This window comes from Canis aureus, chromosome 6 (assembly GCF_053574225.1).
Source record: "Canis aureus isolate CA01 chromosome 6, VMU_Caureus_v.1.0, whole genome shotgun sequence".
Classification (NCBI taxonomy): domain Eukaryota; kingdom Metazoa; phylum Chordata; class Mammalia; order Carnivora; family Canidae; genus Canis; species Canis aureus.
In genome coordinates, this window is record NC_135616.1 from 76,464,251 (window position 1) to 76,479,411 (window position 15,161).

Sequence of the window (15,161 nt, forward strand, 5' to 3'; positions counted from 1 at the left end):
ACTTCACCCATCACCTGATCCAGCTGCAGAATCTGGGCTTTGGGTCTGCGTTCTGGACCGCTCCCCTTGGCAGCCAGCGTGGACCGGATCCTCCAGGGACAGACCCTGGCCTAGAGCTCTGCACGCACTGCCCGAGTTTTGTAGAACGTGTGGGGGGAACGCCACCTGCGAAGGACGCAGGCCTGAGCTGAAGGAGCAGAACTGCGGTGCAAGGGGTCTGGACCTTTGTACCCTCGCGGTGGCAGGGTGGCCTGGAGAGGGGCTCAGCTGTGACCCCAGGGCCGCGACTCCCTGCCGCTCGGGGAGCCACCTGGAGGGGTGGCCCCGCAGCCGCTGCACCTGCTGGATATTGATTTTCAGACTTTGTTCTTTTCCAGGGCACACACTTAATGCTATTAATTAGTTATCGGGCGGCCCAACTCTTTCCCACCCAGGCCATTCAACGTTTCTCGGCCTGCTTGTTCTGTTTGTTGCCGAGGGAGGAGGGAGAGGTTTTCAAACCAGCAACTCTGGATTGTAAAATTGTCTTTTTTTTTTTTCCCCTTTCAGTTCCATCAGTTTGTACTGTGTAGTCTCTGGCAGTGTTACTCAAATATAGAATTATCGTATATTACTGTCTTGAGTCTTATTTTGATGAGATACTCCTCGATTTTTAGTAGTGCCTTTTGTCTTAAAAATGTAGTCATGCTAGCTTTCTTTGGGGCAGTATTCACATAATATTTCTTGTTCATTCTTTTAAGATAGCTTCCTGTGTTCTACTATGTAGGACATATCCTAACATCTAGAATTTAAAAAAAAAAATCTTACATTTTGTCTTATAATTGGAGCTTCTAGTTAATTTACATGTAATGTCATAGATTGGGATAGATTGGGATTTAAGCCTATCACCTTCTTATTTATTTTCTCTGCGCCAGTTCTTCTTTGTTCCCATTTTGCCCTCCCTCTTGGCCTTCCCTTTTTAGCCATTCCATTTTTGTCATTGTTATTCTACCCCCTGCCCAGTTACCTTGCTAGATATATATTCTTTCACTGTTCTATTAGTTGCAGTGCATCTTTTGATCTGTTTGAGCCAACGTAAGATTAGGACTTTTGTTTGTTTCTTTTGTGGAGAGTCCATTCGTCTCTTCTTTATAAATTGCAGTTTTGGAATGAAGTTCTCCTTATTTTCCACCGATTTATGGAGCATATTGATCATAATTAAAGTTCGTTCCTGAGGATTTGAAGATCTGGTTCACTTTGCAGACTCTTTCTGTTGTTTGCTGCCCACCCCACCCTTTCTTTTAGGTTCTTGGCTAACCGAGTGATTTTTTTTTTTTTTAATTGTGTATCAGATGGGTGTGAAAACTTGTAGAGACTCTGAATAGTGTCACCATCTCCAGAGATGGTTCAGTTTTTTTCCCCTAGTGGGCATACCGCCCTTCATCTTGATCAAGGGAAGGCTGGCCTTAGGGGTCCTGTCTGAATGTTTAGGGTGTTTACCCAGGCCTCTGCCCCTTCATGCTTTCTGCACTCCACTTTTGTCTCCCCAGCACCACGAGTCTGCCAAAATCTCTGTTTTGCTTTTTATCCTGTCCACTGCTTTCTTTTTGGTTTCTTGGATTATTTGTGTTAATAGACTTTACTGGGTACCTTCCCTCAATTCTGTATTTAATCATATTGAGTTGTTGGGATCCATAGCATTTTTGATAGTATTTAGGATAACCACAAAATATTTTAGTCTTATTTCAGTATGAATTTAATAGGTGTGGTTTTTGTTTTATCTCATTGACTCATTTTATTAATTGCATTTGAAAAACCAGGAGTTTATGGTGGAAATGGGCAAGCCCCAAGTTGAGTACAGAGGGTTTCAGATAACAACGGCCGATACAGTATTTCTGAGGTTCCAGATTTCATTGGGCCACAGTATAACGAACGTTACTTCAGATCAAAGGTTGGCAAACTGTGGCCTGTGGGCCAAATGTGGCCACTACCTTTTTTTGTAAATAGAGTTGTATTGGAACACAGCCACTCCTCTTCCTTTATATATTCTCTGTAGCTGCTTTGCCCGTTACAGAGTTGAGTGAGTGCAGCAGAGATTGGATGGCCTGTGAAGTTTGAGATGTTTACCTTCTGGCCCTCTTTATAAAAAGAGTTTGTTGATCTCTGTTTTAGATAACCAAACTTAAGAGATTCAGTTAGTTCTTTTTATAGAAATCCATCATTAATATATTTTTTAAAGATTTTATTTATTCATGATAGACATAGAGAGAGTGAGGCAGAGACACAGGCAGAGGGAGAAGCAGGCACCGGACTCAATCCCGGGTCTCCAGGATCACGCCCTGTGCCAAAGGCAGGCGCTGAACCGCGCTGAGCCACCCAAGGATTCCCATCATTAATATTATAAGGAATTGGCTATAGCTTAAAAAAAGACATTTTTCTCACTGTCTCCTCTCTTGTCCTCACTTGATTTTGTTAAAATTGCTTTTCTGTTCCCATTTCTTTTTCTGGAACCTCACTTTGTTGATACTGATGGGCCACCGGAGAATCCAGGTGACATGGAGAGGCAATCGGGGTTCCTGCCCTGGAGATGGGTCAGGTGTCGAGGAAGCAGTGAAGGGCTGGGAGGTGCGCCTTCTTCCCCGCCAGTGACCATTAACCAGAAACTCTTGAAAGTCACTCGGAAGCTCTTATTTCAAAATAGGTCATCTCTGGCTGCTGGTTGGAGGCGAACTCTGGTTCGAAGCCAGCAGAACGGGGAGCCTCTGTTCAGCCAGAGGCTTTCTACCAAGCGCGTGGCAGCCCCAGCGGGCACTGTGCTGTGGGATTAGCCCCAAGCCCCCCGCCACGTCTGCAGACAGGCTGCGCCGGCCTTCCCCGCCCCGCGTCCTGCCTGCGCCCCGCCTGCGCCCCGTGGGGCGCCCTCCACGGGCAGCGGTCCTGGAGCCGCGGCCTGTCTCCACCGCAGAGAACTCAGGCGCCGCGCGGGCCGCCCCAGCCTGCAGCCTGGGTTCCACTGGCCGAGGCCGCCCTCCCCGCGCCACCCCTCGCCCTAGAGCCCTCAGCTGGCCCGGGATTGGCAGGGGAGGCCTGCCTGGCGCTGTGCCCTCCGCGGACGCTCGTCCGGGAAGGTGGTACCCCAGGCTGGTGGCCCACGGCGGACCGTGCCGCGCCTGCATCCGCACCTGCACCCGCACCTGTACCTGCACCCGCACCTTCACGTGCACCCTCACCTGCACCCGCACCTGCACCCGCACTTGTACCTGCACCTGCACCATCACCAACACCAGTACCTGTACCTGCACCTGCACCTGTACCCGCACGTGCACCCGCATCGGTTCCCACACCCGCACCTGCACCCATACCTGCACCTGCACCCGCATCTGCACCTGCCATGCTGCGTGCACAAGGTGGGCAGGCTGGGCTCCCCTACTGTCCCTTCTGCCCTCCGTGGGGGGTGTGCCCCGGCCTGTTGTGCCCCAGCGCCCCCTTACCCGGGTCCACTCTGGCTCAGGGAGGAGGAGGCGCAAGGAAAAAAAATAGAAGCAAAAATTTGTTGGTTAATGAAGTGTTGCTGCTGCTGCTGTTTTTTTTTTAAATTTTTTTTTTTAAGATTTTATTTATTCATGAGAGATGCAGAGAGGTGGAGACACAGGAGGAGGGAGAAGCAGGCTCCCTGTGGGGAGGCCGATGAGGGACTCGATCCCAGGATCCTAGGGTCATGCCCTGGGCCCAAGGCAGACGCTCCACCACTGAGCCACCCGAGCAGCCCTGCTGCTGCTTTTTAAGCGAGCATCAACACATTGGAATTACAAGTGCTTTTAAAATAGAACACTTAATATGACATTTTCATGAACCCTTCAGATGGCATTTGTAGGGGTTTCTGCGCCCTGCCAGTAATTTCGGAAGTCTGCTAATCTTTGCGATTAAAAGCTTTATGTAAAATTGGAGGCCGTTGATATCGATGATGTATCACAGCCCTTTAGAAGGTGCAACGCTGAGATTTGGGGTGGAGAGTCCGGTTATGACAGGTCGTGGTCACTGAGGGCTGCACCTCACAAGCTGCTGCCTGACACCGGCTTCCTGGGGTGTTGGTGACACTTGCAGCTTTTTGGGAGGGGGGGAAGAAGTGTTTTATATGGTGAAGAGGAGAATGGAAACCTTTCTCATCTTTTAAAAAGAGAAAGTAGACTGTGCATGAATTTCTCTTTTACGTGGACCTCTAGCCACACTCCCAGCTTCCAGGAATAGGCCTTATCCTCAAGCTCATGGAAAAGTTTGAGAAGCAGTGTTTCAAACAAACACTTAAGAACTCTGTTTCTTTAACGCCCGAGGGAAGCAAGGATTTCTGTGTGGGACATTGCTAACTCTACCAAAGAAGGGAACATGATCCTGTTGTTGACTCAGTCAGTTTTACTGGGTTTAGGAGGGCAAAACCCGTTTTTGGAGGCAGTATTGAGAGGAGTATATATGTATATATGAAAACACTTCTTAATCAGTAAAATACTATGGCAGGAACAGTAGGGGCAGAAATAATGGAAGAATCAACCCCACTCCTGGGCCTAAGGCAGGGGCTGCTAGTACCAAGAGCTTGGAAAAAGAGACATTAGCTGAATCTGTGGGTTAGAAAGTGACAGAGGTTGAGTTCAGTGGGTTTACTATGGTTTTCCTTCCTGTTTTCTATTATAAGTTGTTATGCATAGATCCTTTTCAGGAGAGTAGTAGTCTTTGTATTTTGACGATACAATAGAGAACTATAGAGACGAGTCTTAACTAGACTAGAGATGAGCCATATCTTTTGTTTTTTGTTGTGCTGTAACTGTGATTTGGCAGATTTGGCATATATCTCTCAAACCAGCAAATATTAAGATGCTTAAATTTTTTTTAAGTTTAATAGCTTAGACCTATTTATTATTTAAAAAAATAGACTCATATTTCATTTATAGATACTGTCTGAAATGACTATTCCAAATATTGTAATTTGGGGAATAAATCCGTTTATATATGAATTTGAAACTAGTGGAGGACTTCAGATGGGTGTGAAAAAAGGAAGAGACATTCAGAAGAGACCTCTGTATGTGCCTGAGGTGTTTGTATTCCGTGTCAGTTTTCCTTTTTTTTTTTTTTTTTAATACGTAATAACATATAAGGATGACACTTGACAACAGCAGGAACCCATTGGGATTGTCCAGAGCTCCTGCTGCAGTTGCAGTTCCCCCTTCTCCTTCCACTAAGTTACCAGTGTCCTTGAATAAAAACGCTATTGCTTGTGTCTGTTTGGATCCAGTTTAGACTCAGAAAGAAGTTGAGCACGAGCTGCTTCCTTCATGTTCTTTGCCTGAGTCTAAAACAGCTTTATTAGTGGGGCCAACACAGGTGGCAGTTTTGGCAGCCATTGCCAGAATGTTCATCATTTTCAGCCTGGACACAAAGAGCTTAACTGAAAATAGATTGAACCCAATACCTGTTACGTTCAAATACTGTATAGTTCTCAAGTCTAGTTGTGCATCATCATTATCTGTCTTTTTAATGTTAGGAATGGGAAACACTGAAGTTTCTTTGAAGAAGAAACTGCTGCTTCCCTTCCATATTTTTTTTTAATGAGTTTAGGGTAAAGAAGGAGGGTGGGGAGAGAGTAAAATCTTGAGGTCTTAGTGCCATATGTTATTATTTTATAAGTAGAGGATGTTAGATGTGCTAAGGCAAACCAAAAAATTACCTGTATAGTTTTAAAGGCATCCATTTTCTGGCATTTTTGAATTGTAATGTGCATTGACTGTGCAGTTTAAGTTAAAAAAAATGTAACTCCAAACTTAGAATTAAGTCTCAGAATTAAATAAGGCAGAATCAGAATATTAGATAATCATTTAATTAATTAAATTCAATGTGAAGTGAGTTATAGTAAAGCCACAACACTGATTTCAGTAAGTCAGTGGGTATGGGAAGTGGTTGGTTGGCTGATTGTGCTCATTTAGCTTTTGCGTTGGTGGTCCATTGATTAATCTAAGGATTCTGTTTTATATGATACAAACCTTCGTGTCTGAGGCTTTTAACATAATGCATATTAAGGAGGAAGATAAAATTGGGCCAGCAGGTGTCAGCAAGAACCATAATAAAAACATTAGTCCTGCTTATCTCAACCTTTATTTTGTTACTTCAGGGATGCTTCAATGTCAGTCAGTTTTACATGGTATTTCATTGGACACTTACTTGCATCTTAATGTAGAATTCTTTTTTTCACCTGTTTTAGGGAACATACCTAAAGTATAGCAACAGCTCTAAAAAGATTTAGTTCAAAGAAAAAGATGTTTGCCAAGTGCTATGAACTTTTCTTCATTTCAGTGTCTTGAAAAAACATTCCACACAAGTTATCCCAAATAAAAAAGCTTATATTTTATAGTTTACATATTTCTCTGGTTATCTGCATTCTGTTTTTTCAATATTCCATTCCTCCTGACCAGTTAGCCATATGCATGTTTTAGAAATAGGAGTAGGAATTCATAAATATCTGTCTCATAATGGCCTTAATTTTCCAATGAAAATACAGCATTTTTATTCTTTCAGTATACAATTAGCTATTTTATTTTAGACTTACTCTAATTTATTGAGTACTCAAGGGAAGTAATGTATATTTTTCACAGAATTGAAAGGTTTATTATACTTCTTGTTTTACTATAATTTTTAATAGAAATTCTATCTCTTATTTCCTTTCTCTTCACTTGATGACTTGACAAAAATACAAATCCAGTAGGCAAATAGGACATCCGGTATTCTGTGGTAGTGTTACTAGAGTAATAAGCTGTAAAAAAATGAGTAAAGAGAACATCACTGAGACCACAAGGAAGATGATCTGATCTGATTTCTTGTTCTACCAAATAGAACTATTTCACATGCATACTTAACTAAAATCTATTATCTAACCAGCAACTCCATTCCTAGATATTTACCCATGGGAAATGAAAACTTATGTGTGAACCTGTATGCCAGTGTTTATAATGACTTTTTTTATAATTGTCCAAAACTGGAAACAATGCAGATGTACAGTTGGAAAGTGGATTAATAAACTGTGGTATATGCATACAGTGGAGTAGTACTCAGCAATATAAAGGAACAAGCTGCATGCAGCAACATAGATGGGTCTCAAATCATGCTGTGTGAGAAGAAGCTGTACTCAAAAGGCTGTGTTCTATACGGTTCTCATTTATATGTTCTTCTAGAAAAGGAAGAACTATAAGTATAGAATACACATCAGTGGTTACCAGGCATTGCGGGAGGACTTGACTATCAAGGGACAGGAGAGAATTATATGGGCTGATGGAACTGTTCTAATTTTGAATGTGGTGGTGGTTATATTTTCAAAACTTAGAGAAATTGCACATGAAAACACAAAAAATGACAGTTTTACTGTATATAAATTATATCATAAAAAAGATCTTATTTAAAAAGATCTGTAGACTAGAAAAATAAATTGAGGATAAGGATAATGCTAATTTGTACTTTAACTTGTCCCAGACATTTTTTTTTTTTTTTTGAGAAAAGGAAGGAGAGAAAAAGGAGGGAGATGGAGGGAGACAGAATCTTAAGCAGTCTCTGCGCCCACCTTGGCTCAACTTGGGGCTCGATCTCACAACCCTGAGATTATGATCTGAGCCAAAATCAAGAGTCGGACACTTAACCCACTGACCCAGTGGTCCTGTCCCAGACATTCTGATAGGAACCTTAAAACACTTTCAACTCATTTACCCCTTATATTTATATATCGATTTTAAGGTTTTCCATTCTAGGTTTAACGCTGTAATCACTTTCCTCTTTTGATTCATGCAGATGATATCTATTTAAATTTGCCCTGTTGCCTTCATCTGTTATTCCTTTAGCCTTTTATGCAAGATCATTATCATTCTGCACGTTCTTTCTGCTGATTTTTGTTCTGTGGTCTTGTTTGCTTGAGCACCTGATTATTTTTTTAATTTGTTTTGGCTTTTAGATGTGCAGAAATAATTTGTAGAAATAATTTTAAGGCTAAGATATTATCTGTCTCCAGAATGTGTTTTTATTTGTTTCTGTGAGGTGCCTGGGGATAGTAGCTATCAGAGATCACCTCAATTCAATTTCAGGGTTACAGATGATTTAATGCTGAGGTTTGTGTACTAGGGTTAAGACTTTCAAGGTCTCCACTCAAATGTGGAGGTGTTCACCACAGCCCTTTGTGGAACCATGGGCTACAATTTTTGTTTTGTAGCCAAGAGGCTGAAGAAATACTGTACAAGATCTCAGCATCATAAACACCCTCTACAATCAGTATGACACTTACATGAAAAAAGAAAAATCACTTAGATGTTGGACTCACTTCTGGTTTCCTTCATCTCTTAGATACTGGTCTTTTAATTCTGTACTTCCATAGCTCTATGATAATATTAAAGCAGATTAAAAAATATTTTATTTTGTGTAACTAATTGCTAATTCAGAACAATTTTCCCTCTGAAAACATTTTGCCATTATGAAAACAAAGATTGCCCATACCATTTTTCATACCCATATGGGTATACAAATATGTTTTTCTATTCTTAGTTTATTTAAATATTATTAGAGAAAGAGAGCGCGCGTGCATGCATGGGTGGCGGGGGCGTAGAGGGAGAGAGGGAGGAGCAGATTCCCCGCTAAGCATGGAACCCAACACAGAGCTCCATCCCAGGACCCAGAGATCATGACCTGAACTGAGGTCAGATGCTTAACTGAGTCACCCAAGCACCCTCAAATATGCTTTTCTTAAAAACAGTTTTAAGATAATTTATATTTTTATTAAGCAGGTTACAGTTTTGATTTGGTATATTAGGAATTCCTATTAAAGATCATAGGGAAATATATATTTTCTGTATATTTAACTGTGTACCAGGCACTGTTGGGAATACACTGATATATAAAATAAAATGTACTACCCTTATTTATATTTTGGCAAGATAGATAGCTTAGTTACCAATGAACTAGTCAGTAGTGATAAGAAAAGTATCCTTTGAGTACATATAATATGGAAATTTGTCTCTGAGTCTTGCTTTTTCACTCTATATTACATTGGGTACATCCCTTTTTTAGAACTTCTTTTTTTAAAGATTTTTATTTGAGAGCGAGAGAGAGAGAGTTGAGAGCACAAGCATGGAGGAGGGGCAGAGGTAGAGAGAGAAGCCGACTCCTCCATGAGCAGGGAACCTAATGCTGGACTTGATCCCAGAATATCAGGATCATGACCTAAATAGAAGGCAGATGCTTTACTGACTGAGCAACCCAGGTGCCCCTATACTAGGTACATCTTTAAATATCACTGAAAAATTACATGTTGTAAGTCTAGTGTTCCATTTTATGTATGCACTGTAATTTATTTAGCCATTTTTATATTGTTGGATATTTACATTATTCCTAATTTTCTTCCTTAATGCTTTTCTAATAAACATTTTTGTATGTAATCCAAAATTCAGTCACTGATTAATGTCTTTAGGATAGCATTGTGGGATTCAGAGTACTGAGTAAGTGTATGAAAGATTTTTAATGTTTGTTGTATTATTTTCTAGAAAGGTTATTATACTCATATAAGCATTATGTATCATTTAAAAATGTATCATTTTGATAAGCTATCAATTTTATAATTCACTGTTGCTTAAATTTATATTTATCAGTGATATTCAACATGTTTTATGTTTATTTATAATGTACATTTCTTTGTGCCTATTAGACTGTTAACAAAATTAAGCCAGAACACTCTGTTTTATGGAGACTGTCGAGCTAGATTTAAACTGGAATTAGACCTATTTTTTTCCTTTGCTGTGATTTTATTATTTTATACTTGGGTTGCCATTTTTAACTCATTCCTTTGTTGAGAATACTTAAATGTTTTCTAACAAGTAGCAGGAAATAGCTTTCAGAGTCTTTAGTAATAGGAAAAAGTATTAGATAAGTAACAATATGGTTATCATTGGTACAAAGGAATGAAATATGAAAATCCTGTACATAGATCTCTTCTACAGATTGTGTAGTTTTAAGTCTCCTTGAAATGTTGGGCCATTCCAGAAAATGAACCATTTTGATTTATGACATGTTATACACGTGTTTATTTTTCATTAGTTTGAGGTATTTAGTATTTAATAGGAACTTTTTTGGTAGCAAAACAGTATAAATAATATTTTAAGAGACTATTTTATGATAAGCTTACAGAAAGAATGAGTTTCTGAAGTTGAGAAATAATAGATTAGATTATTGAATTATAGTAATGACTTGACTGAAGAGTTTATTAAGTAACATATTTTCTGTTAGCAATACAGTATTCTTTTTTTTTTTAAAGATTTTCTTTATTTACTCATGAGAGACACAGAGGGAGAGGCAGAGAGACACAGGCAGAGGTAGAAGCAGGCTCCTTGCAGGGAGCCTGATGCAGGACTCGATCCCAGGACTCACCGATCACACACTGAGCCAAAGGCAGACGAGATGCTCAACCGCTGGGACACCAGGCGTCCCAGCAATACAGTAATTCTGATTAAAAGACATGCAAGATTTTGTGTATGCATCTGTTTCTCTGTTGACACTGATAAAGTGTATTTAATGTTCTTTTTTATATTATATCTTTAAATTTATTTTTTAACTTTTAATTTTGATATACTTTCAGATTTGTAGAAAAGTTATAAAAATAGAACCCAGAATTTCCATATAATCTTCATTTTGATTTCCCTAGTGTTGATTTGATTACATTTGTTTTATTGCATATATGTATAAAAATGAGACATTTGGAACTGGTTGTAGGCATGATGTCCTTGTTACCCCTAAGTACCTCATTGCGCATTTTCTGAAAACACGGACATTTGCTCATGTGTCTATTATAAAATTATAAAAGTCAGGGCATTGACATTGTTACAGTATTATTACTAATATAGAGACCTTATTTAAATTTCATTGTTCAGATTACCCAATAACGTGCTATTTAGGAATTGAAAATCTTGGATTGTACCTTGCATTCACTTGTTTGTGTCCCTCCTCCCTCTTTGAGTCTGGAACAGTAAGTACTTCAGTGCTTCTTTGCCTTTTAGGACATTGCTAGATTTGGAGAATACATGCCAGTTACTTCATAGATATACCTAATTTAGGTTTACCTTATGTTTAAATTCAAGGTTTGCGGTTTTGGGGGGACTATCACAGAAGTTAGGTTTTCTTCCAAGTGTATCATGTTGGGAGACACATGATGTCTGTATGTTCCATTACTTGGTGATGTTAGCTTTCCTCATTTAACAAAGGTTCTCTACCATAATTTTATGCTTTATCCTTTTGTAATTATTATTATTTTTGGTGATTGTATGTATGTCTGTAAGGGTAGTTAGATACAGACACTGAAAGTTAGATACAGACACTGAAAGTAACTTGTTCCCTCTAAGTTAACATCCATTGCATTGATGTCTCTTTCCTAGATCAGTTATTTCCCTGATGACTGGCAAATAGTGATTTCACAATTACATCATTCTTTCTCTATGAGGTAACATTATCTTGTAAGGAATAGCTTCCCCCTTTTCACTATTAATTTATACCTTTATGGACTAATAGCTTATTTTATTTTAGTGGGTTATATCATCTGTTACTCTCAAATTGTTTCAAATGTGGCCAGCAGGAATCCATTCAAGCTAGCTTCTGTGTCCTTTTGACATATTCACACTGTTCTTTTTTGTTGTTGTTGTTCACACTGTTCTTTACACACTGCCGTATTTTCTGGCACAACATGATGTTTAGGGTTGGCTTGTACTTTCCCAGCCCCAGCTGGAGTCAACCATTTCTCTAAGAGCCCCAGCTCCTCTATGTGAAGAATGGCAGTTAGAAGCTAAGATTGGATACTGGATTACTTTAATGTTTTTAGTTATAAATTTTGAGATTGTGATGTATACATTCATCATTCTCTTCAAAGATCTGAGAATTATTTTAGTAGCTCTTAAAAACTTACTTATAACAGAAATGTATGAATGAACTATTGATGTTTTAAGTACTTCTACTTAATTTTCTTTGTGTTATCTGGTATGTAAATGTCACTTGCTTGATTATGGGAAATATTCAGGTAAATGCAGACAGGAAGGTGAGGTTAGGAATACTGTTGAATGGTGACTTTTGGGCCAATAAAAATGTTTAGTTTTGGATTTGAGTATTTAGACTCTGTCAAGTATCAGTCACCTAAAATTTCTATGATACTCTTTTATTTTTTCGGTATCAGATATACTTAAACCAATTACATTCTTTTGGATTAGAGTGGTGTTGCTATTTTAATACAGTTGACCCTCTTTTTAGTTACTTTTAAGTTATAGCTGTTTTGGTCAATGAAAATATATCTCATTAACATTTTCTCATAGAATATTTAAATGTTATAACTAGAGAGAATATTGGAGATCTTATGAATAACCCTGATAATTGAAGGGAAACTTTAAGAAAAGGACAGTATTAAATAACTTTTGATTAGTATATGTCATCTCTTTAGAATTTTTTTTAAAGATTTATTTATTTATTTATGATAGAGGGAGAGGCAGAGACATAGGAGGAGGGAGAAGCAGGCTCCATGCCAGGAGCCCGAAGTGGGACTCGATCCTGGGACTCCAGGATCATGCCCTGAGCCAAAGACAGGCGCTAAACCACTGAGCCACCCAGGGATCCCTTACTTCATCTCTTAGAATTTTAAAAAATCAAGAAAAACTTTGAAATTTTATCTAAAAATCTCTTCAGATTTATATATACATATATATAGTTTCATATTTAAGATTTCACATTGTGTCAAGAATTGGTTGCACAGAAACTGGATAGCATGGTTGATTTATCAAACTATTTGGAAACAGTCTTTTTTAATAAATAGCATCTTTAAGTTTTAAGTTTAGAAGTTGAATTTGAAAGAATACAAGATTGACTTTATATGACTTTACTGTTAAGTAATTTTTGTTGTAAGATGGAGGAATTTTTTTTCAGCTAAGCTTCTTTAATATTAACTATAACTTGAGGTATTTTTTTCTGTAATGGCTAGTCAGTTTTTTTTAACGAAAATTATGATCACAATTAAAATGCATCAAATGATTTTCTTGCAAATATATATGTCATCCTTTTTATTCTGTTATATCAGTTTTAATACTACATTTTATAATTAACAATCAAGTTAGTGTTTAGAAATATATGTTGGTTTATTTTAATTCAACTCTTTAAAAAGGTACTAAATCTTTAAAGGTGGAATTCATTGAAGATGTTTAGAGACTTAAAATAAAGCTTCTCATTTCGATTAAGATTTTGGCTAAAATTAATACATTAAATGTGGTTACTTAGTTCAAATAATAAGAAAAAAATATACACTTAGCATGATTTAATTTGCTTACAATTATCTCAGGGATTTATAAATTTTATAAATTTATTAAAATGGGAATTAAGAAAGGTAATCTTATTTAGGGAATGGTACGTAATGCTGTTCCAGCAAGTTAAGATAGTTATCTGATATAGTCTCTCTGAGGGCTATATTATTTATTATTATAATATGTATAGTATGTTTTGTTTCATAATTTTCTTACCAAGGTCATATGAATTATGAAATTTAGCACACTGACAATTTTTAAGACTAAACAGTTTTGTCATTGAGTTAGCTTCTACTTCTCAAATTCAGGCTCCTAATTTTGTAGTTTTATTTTCTGCAAAATATGTAACTACACACAGGAGTATGGGAAGACTTTAATGTGCACCGAGTTTGTGGATATATATGAAAATATTTGTAGTTTTTTAAAAATTTTGGGGACCTGTAATATGCTTAAAAGAAGAACAGTTTTCAAACACATTATAAAGCCTTAGCTTGGGATGCCTGGGTGGCTCAGGGCATGATCCCAGTTCAGGGATCAAGTCCCACACCAGGCTCCTTGTGAGGAGACTCACAGCAGCCTGCTTCTCCCTCTGCCTATGTTTCTGCCTCTCTCTGTGTCTCTCATGAATAAATAAAATCTTTAAAAAAAACAAAAAGCCTTAACTTAATAAACAGCTAAGTGGTATGAGAATTACAAGACCATGTATTAAACTCTCCCTTTCCAAAGATTCTAGTTGGCAAAATTTAGCTGTTAAAAACTTGATATTTATAGTCTTTCTCCTAATAATTCGTAGTTTTTCCTGTACCATCCTCATCCTATGTCTTGCTCATCCTAATACCCACCGTATTTTGATTTCTCCTCTGCTGTCTAGTTTGGATGGTGCTACCACTATATACTCCCCTGCACTCCATGCTAAAGATGAATTTTGGCTTCATCTTTAACTTCCTTTTCTGTTACCGGCCATATCTGATCAGTCACAAGTCTTAAACATCTAAACATAAGCAACTCTACAATATGTACTGTATTCTTCATTTTCCTTCATTTTTCATTCATTCAACAGATGTTTATTAAGTGCCCATTTTTTTTGCCAGGTACTTGCTGGGGAATATAACAAGAAATAAAGTGACCAGTTCCTGTCTTCATGTTTATTTGCATTATAGCAGAGGAGATAGATAATAAACAAGTAAAAAAAAAGATAATTACAGATTATTATAATTGCCCAATATGTAGAAACAGGCATGATGATAGAACAGTGATGGGGGCAGCTACTCTGGAGAGGATTGGGTAGGATAGGCCTGATTTTGACAGCTGTTCAGGGGTTCTGAGCGTAGAGGACAGCAAGTATAAAGGCCCTGACACTAGGAAAGACTTAGCAGGTTTAAAGAAAAGAAAAGGGGTTCCACGCTGGTAGAAGGCAGGCAGTGAGAGAGTCTGGGATGAGCAAATGTAGAAGAGGTGGACAGGAGGTTATTTACAGGGCCCTGGGGTATTTGGCAAGGAGTTGGGATTTTAGTTCAGTGCAATGTGAGTGTCATGATTTGATTTATGTTTTCAGAATATCACTGTGAGAAGACTGGTGGAAAAGAAGGGGAGGAGGGCGGGGGGTGGGAGTGAATGGGTGACGGGCACTGGGTGTTATTCTGTATGTTAGTAAACTGAACACCAATAAAAAAAAAAAAAAAAAAGAAAAGAGGGACAGTTAGTAGGCTCTTGTAGTAGTACCGAGTGGAATTATAGTGATAACCTTATAGGGTCTTATTTGTGATGATAGAAGACCATGGACAAATCTGAAATATATTTTGGAAACAGAACAACTGGCACTTACTGATATGTTAGATTTAG

General features: G+C 38.3%; 2 protein-coding genes across 20 annotated transcripts in view; one reads left to right on the forward strand and one right to left on the reverse strand.

Annotated features, from left to right (window-relative positions):
• The window catches only part of NEK7 (NIMA related kinase 7), a 157,985-nt gene that overhangs the window by 41,622 nt on the left and 101,202 nt on the right, over window positions 1-15,161 (forward strand). The window lies entirely within an intron of this gene.
• LOC144316452 (uncharacterized) overlaps window positions 6,147-15,161 on the reverse strand; it is a 58,743-nt gene continuing 49,728 nt past the window's right edge. Inside the window, exons 5-7 of one of the 14 annotated variants that reach the window (XM_077902375.1) lie at window positions 10,967-11,052; window positions 8,288-8,379; window positions 6,147-6,775 (exon numbers count right to left, since the gene is read on the reverse strand). In XM_077902375.1, the coding sequence (XP_077758501.1) occupies window positions 10,974-11,052 (79 nt within the window). In that variant the 3' untranslated portion in view covers window positions 6,147-6,775; window positions 8,288-8,379; window positions 10,967-10,973. Of the gene's footprint in view, window positions 6,776-8,287; window positions 8,380-10,316; window positions 10,495-10,966; window positions 11,053-15,161 lie in introns of those variants that run through there. The other 13 variants (XM_077902378.1, XM_077902374.1, XM_077902367.1 and 10 more) reach the window with 13 other exon arrangements.